This window comes from Chenopodium quinoa, unplaced genomic scaffold (genome assembly GCF_001683475.1).
Source record: "Chenopodium quinoa cultivar QQ74 unplaced genomic scaffold, ASM168347v1, whole genome shotgun sequence".
NCBI classification, from domain to species: Eukaryota; Viridiplantae; Streptophyta; class Magnoliopsida; order Caryophyllales; family Amaranthaceae; genus Chenopodium; species Chenopodium quinoa.
Window position 1 is genome coordinate 2,663,663 of NW_018743144.1, and position 5,730 is coordinate 2,669,392.

Genomic DNA, 5,730 nt, shown 5'->3' on the forward strand with positions numbered 1-5,730 from the left:
TACGGTTTGCATCATTTGACAACTATTAAGTTATTAGTCCATTACTATAATTTTCGAAATGATTATTCGTAAATTGCTAATTGTGCTTCTTAAAACAAAAGAAATACATTGTTATGTAAATATTAATAATCTTTAAGCAGGACAAACAATTAGACCTTATTTTCGAAAGTATACATAACTGGAACCATTATTTGTACGTTAATAGTTGAAGGAATTAAAAGACATATATTGTTTTTTGTACGGTTTGCATCATGTGACAGCTATTAAGTTATTAGTCCATTACTATAATTTTCGAAATGATTATTCGTATATTGCTAATTGTGATTCTGAAAACAAACCTTTGATTCAACCTTAAAATTAAAATACCCACGATAATTTTACTACATAGAAATCCATGTTAGAGATAGTCTTAACATTAAATATAAAAACTACATAGAAACCCCAGACAGTCTCAACATATATATATATATATATATATATATATATATATATATATATATATATATATATATATATATATATATATATATATATAAAAAGCCAGATAGTCTCAACATCTTATTTCATTTTAGGTTGACTCCCAGCAATTGCGATTACAGGAAACCAAACACCAGATTTTACTTTCTTCTTTTCTTCAGTCCTTAGTTATATCCCTTTGTCGATCGACCAATGTTCATATTTGATGTCCCCTTACGCCTTTTCTGGTTAAAAATATTAATATCGAAGTTAGGCAAAATAATAAAGAAAGCAAGTAAATCACACTTAATTACTCAGGTCTTACTTTATTGATAAGATCAACTAACAGCACCAATTCAAAGTGCAAAGGTTTTTTTTTTGATAGTGAGTACAAAGGAAGAAAACAAACAACCTAAAAAGATCAACATAGAAACTCCCGAGCACGAGCTTTTCCAGCCAACCAATGCGCTAGGGAAATCCACGACCTAGGAACCTTTCTAATCCTATAAGCATCAAATAAGGAAAGAAGAGCATGGATATCTTGAATTAACCAACATAAAGAAATATCACTCCTTTGACGACGGCCTAAAATTAAGCACAGAGTTTCACATTCCGAGTAAATAAGGATCCTACGATAACCCCTGCCGTAGGCACTACGTAAACCCCAAAAGCAGGCCTGAAATTTTGAATGTAAAGCAGATGACGAGAGAGAAGTGCAAGCACCCCCACCAAGCACCAAAGGGGAAATATAATCCTGAAAAAATCCAACCACCACCTAGAGTTGTCAGAAGACCAAGAACCATCACAGAGCAAACAAATATCCAAACCCGAAAGAGGATCCCCACCGTAGCAAGCAGAAAAAGTCGTGACAGACAGCCTAGGACGAAGAGGCAAACTAGACGACTTAAGGCGAAAGTCCTGAGCTTGATGACCCCGAGCACACCACTGGGACGCAAGACTCAACACCTTAGTAGGGGAAACATCCAATTGTCGAAATCGAACATTATTACGAGAAAGACAAATCGCCCACAAAATAGAGAAGAAGTTGATAAGGCCTACCCAGTCCTTAGTAGCACCAAACAAAGAAACCATAGTTGAAAACCAGTTAAGGAACGGAAGACGATGAAGACCAGGGCTATGAAAACCTAAAGAACTACGACCCCAGAGAAGGCTAATGAAATCACAGCCCCGAAATAAATGAGCAACCGTCTCTGGCTCACGGTGACAAAAACAACATATAGGATCAACTGAAATCCCCCTAACAAACAGAGTTGAAGCAACTGGAAGAGTAGAATGAACTACTTTCCAAGCAAAGCTCTTCCATTTAGGTAGAATAGGAAGTCCCCATAATTTCCGCCACCAAGAAGGGGAAGTGGGCCCCACAGGAGTCGTCAAGGAGTCCTGTTGAAGAAAAAGGAAATAAGCTGACTTCGTGGAAAAGGACCCATACCTGGTGAATTTCCAGTAAACAAAGTCGTCCATTAGATTTTGCGGACGATCCAGACTAAGAATCCGACTGGCAGTCGGACCATCAAAAAGTCGATGGACCCTCAAGGAGTCCCACGCGTTAAAACGTGGATCAATAATAGAAGACACATGAGTCGGGAGTTCCGACTCAGATAAACCATCCTTAAACGAAACTAAACCCCCTGGAGCCCATTCATCAACTTTAATGCGAACACTCGAACCACAACCCACCTTCCAACGAACTCCTTTAGCCACAACCGACATGGCTGACTGTAAACCACGACATCCCCAAGAGGTTTGGGTAATCCGATTCGCCGACAAAGCAAAAAGAGTGGGGTATTTAGAAACCATGAGCCTAGAAACAAGCAACTGAGGATTATTCATCATCCTCCACCCAGTACTAGCTACGAGATCCAAATTAAAACATCCAATACTATGTAGACCAAGTCCACCTAGCCCCTTTGGTAAGTGAAGGAGAGAAGCCGATCGTAGAGCTATTCCTTTCCTAGAACCTGAAGATCTCCACCAAAAACTAGCAAGCATACTATCAAGATGAGAAGCAATAGATGAAGGAATCTTAAAAACAGACAAAATATGATTAAAAGAAGCTACCAACACCGAATTAATAATAACCAATTTTGCCACTACAGACAACCGGAGAGAGGCAAACGCAGACAATCGGCTAGCAACTCTGTCTATCAGAAACTTGAAATCCGAAACTTTACTCCATCCTAGATCGATTGGAAGCCCCAAATAGGTTCCAAAAGAGGGTTTCGATTGAACACGAAGACTCCGAGCTAAATAATCCCGATAGTCAGGGGGAGTATTCGGACTAAACTTGACATAGGACTTCTGAAGATTAATCATTTGACCGAAAGAACTACAAAATTGAGAAAGAAGGTTCATAATATTTTCACACGCCTGCGGAGAAACCTGGAAAAACAGCAGCGAGTCATTCGCAAAGAAAAGGTGAGACACTGAAGGACCCCCTCTAGAAATGTGAATGCCTGAAAACAAGGCATGTTCTTCCACCCTGCGCAAAGAAGCCGACAATACTTCCATACAGAGAACAAAAAGATACGACGATAAAGGATCCCCTTGTCGAAGGCCGCACTTTGGCTAGAAAGACGGAGTAAGACTACCATTCACAAGAACCTGATAAGACACTGTGGTAACACACTGCTTAATGATACGAACCTAGTAGGGAGGAAAACCAAAAGCCCGTAACACTTGAATAAAAAAATACAAGCGCACTCTATCATAAGCTTTATTCATATCCAACTTAAGAGCCGCATAAAACCGCTTACAAGCCTTTGACGCATTCATAAAGGACAAAAGTTCATGAGCAGTTAAGGCATTATCCGAGATGAGACGACCTGGCACAAATTCATTTTGAAAACCGGAAATAAGAGTAGGGAGAACCCCACGAAGACGATTAGTAATACACTTGGCGATGCACTTATACAACACATTACATAGCCCAATTGGTCGAAACTGAGAGACTAACTCTGGTTGAGAAACCTTTGGGAGAAGGACTAAGAAGGTGCGATTCCATTCCTTTAGCATGTACCCATGAGCAAAGAAAAACTAAACCGCAGAGGTAACATAATCGCCTATATCTTCCCAATGAGCCTTAAAAAAGCTGAGGTGAAACCATCTGGGCCTGAGGATTTATCATCAGCAATACGGAACATAGCAGATTTAATTAGTCTGTTGTGAAACAGACAAAGTAGGCAAGCCCAAAGTTTCCCAATACATCAAATTCTCATTCATAGAGCACATCACAGGAGAATATAAATCCGAATAAAAAGATTGAATAAGAGAACGAATACCCACTGGGTCAGACACCCAATACCCATCATCATTTTTTAGACTCACAATCAAATTTCGACGACGACGAGCTTGAACAACTTAAAATAGTAACCTGGAATGCAACTCCCCTAAGGCATCCCACTTAACCTTGGCTCGCTGTTTCCAATAGAGAAAAGAAGTCGTAGCTTCAGCAACTTTCTCTTCTCTTGTATTTAGAAAAAGGATACGGGCGACCGGAGAATGCAACTGAGCTGAACAAGAAGATAAATCCGAGCATAAGGATTTCTAGTTAATACCCCAAGACTTCCGATGTGATAGGCACCAATCCTTAAGACAGTCCCAAATGACAGCCAACTTACGAGATAAGGTAAACATCGGAGTGAAAGGAATGGTGTCCTTCGAACAAGTGTACTATTCCGTTAGTGGGTTCAGAATTATTAGAAAGCTAATATATTCAGTGAGGTCAAGTGATCGAAATGCCTGGGTGGAGCCCGCTTCCGATCAGTAATATTAATGAATAATTAATATTACAAATTAATCTTGACTGAACCCTTCGGGTCACACCCAAGCATTCAACAAACCGAACCGACGAATTAATTCGGAAGGAATTAATGAGTCGACCGAGTAATATTTATTTAGACGTCGGAAATTCGAGCTTAGAGCGTCGAAACCGAGCGTCGGAAGTCGAGTCAAAAAATAGTGAAAGACGAGACGAGAAATAGTAATCAATCAACAAAAGACCAAAATACCCCTAGCATCGGAATGCCCAAGCAAACCAAGTGCTAAGGGTGTATGGCCTACCATGGTGGCTAGCATGCGCACCAAGCCGAGCCTAGGCTGGCTGGTGCGTGCTAGCGCACCCATGCTAGCATCGCAAGGCTAGGCGCTGCCTAGTGCATGCTAGCATGCTAGGCATAGCCTTGAGCGCGCAATGGCTAGCAAGCCATGCCGCAACAAGCTGCAGCAGCTAGCACGCTAGGCGCGCCAGCTCGCCACAGCTAGCAGCAGCATGGCTAGGCCATTGCTTGCTGCCTAGCAGCGCTGGCCAAGGCCAGCAGCAGCCCGCACAAGCATGCTGGGCTTGCTGGGCCTGCTGGGCTTGCTGGGCGTGGATGCCACGGACAGCAGCACATGCAGCCCACCTTGGCTGCCTTGGTGCCCAAGGGTGGGTGCCATGTGGCTTGTGGTCCTTGAGTGTGTGTGGAGTGAGGTGGCCAGTTATGGGAGAGGGAGTGGGGAGCAAGTTTGGTCCCCCCCTTCTCCAAGTGGTCCTCACCTAACCACTCATATGAGCTTGCCACTTGTTGATTTATTACTAGCTTGATTATTAATTTTATTTTAGCTTTAAAATAAAATGGAAAAATCATACTATCCCACATTGATGGGAGAATAAATGATACTCCCATCATTTCCTATAAATACCCAAGTATGGGCATTGGGAATGATGCTTGAGTAAGAGTTAGAAAAGGCATCACAATTAGTGAAAACCTTTGAACTCAATATAATTACTCGGGTTTTATTGGTCGGGTCTTGCTAACCCTAAGACATTGGACCTAGTCGGTTTTGTTGGTGCGGGTGGACTTCGTTGGAGGTCTCCATGTGATCGAGACTTGAAGCTTTCAAGTAAGAGCTCATTTTGGAGTGAAGCACGCGTCAAAGGTAATTAGCTTATCTTAATCTTGTTATTAATATAATTATGTTTATGGTTTTATTTATTGCGAGTGCGGTCTTGTTTTTGGGTTTGTTTCCGCGGTGAGTCGGACTCACCAAACCCCAACAGCGGTATCAGAGCCTCGCTCGTTTATTTTTAAAATCATAATATTTTCAAGGTGTTTTTATGGCTTAATTTTTCTGGTTTTAAGTTGCTAATTAGATTAGTAACTCGTTTTTCCAATTTTACCTCGTATTAGAGCTGTCTTCAGCTCCCGAACCCAGATTTTGACCCAAAAATAGTGAATTTTGGGTGGAAAAGGCGTTCTGGAAATGGTTTTATCT

At 41.3% G+C, this 5,730-nt stretch overlaps 1 protein-coding gene across 1 annotated transcript; it reads right to left on the reverse strand.

The window, feature by feature from the left end:
• Nucleotides 1-1,047: 1,047 nt before the first annotated feature.
• LOC110732135 lies at nucleotides 1,048-3,489 on the reverse strand. The gene is made up of 2 exons (XM_021912053.1): nucleotides 3,170-3,489; nucleotides 1,048-2,956 (listed from the first exon to the last, which is right to left on the reverse strand). The coding sequence occupies exons 1-2, from the start codon at nucleotides 3,487-3,489 to the stop codon at nucleotides 1,048-1,050; spliced, it is 2,229 nt and encodes a 742-aa protein (XP_021767745.1).
• Between the last annotated feature and the right edge of the window lie 2,241 nt (nucleotides 3,490-5,730).

Bases quoted from the DNA above. Each gene is read 5' to 3' on its own strand.
- LOC110732135 (XM_021912053.1), bottom strand. From the start codon at position 3,489: ATGCTAAAGGAATGGAATCGCACCTTCTTAGTCCTTCTCCCAAAGGTT. The intron at 2,957-3,169 runs GTATTTTTTTAT...TTCTTTGCGCAG, and splicing joins GCTTATGATAGAGTGCGCTT to GGTGGAAGAACATGCCTTGT.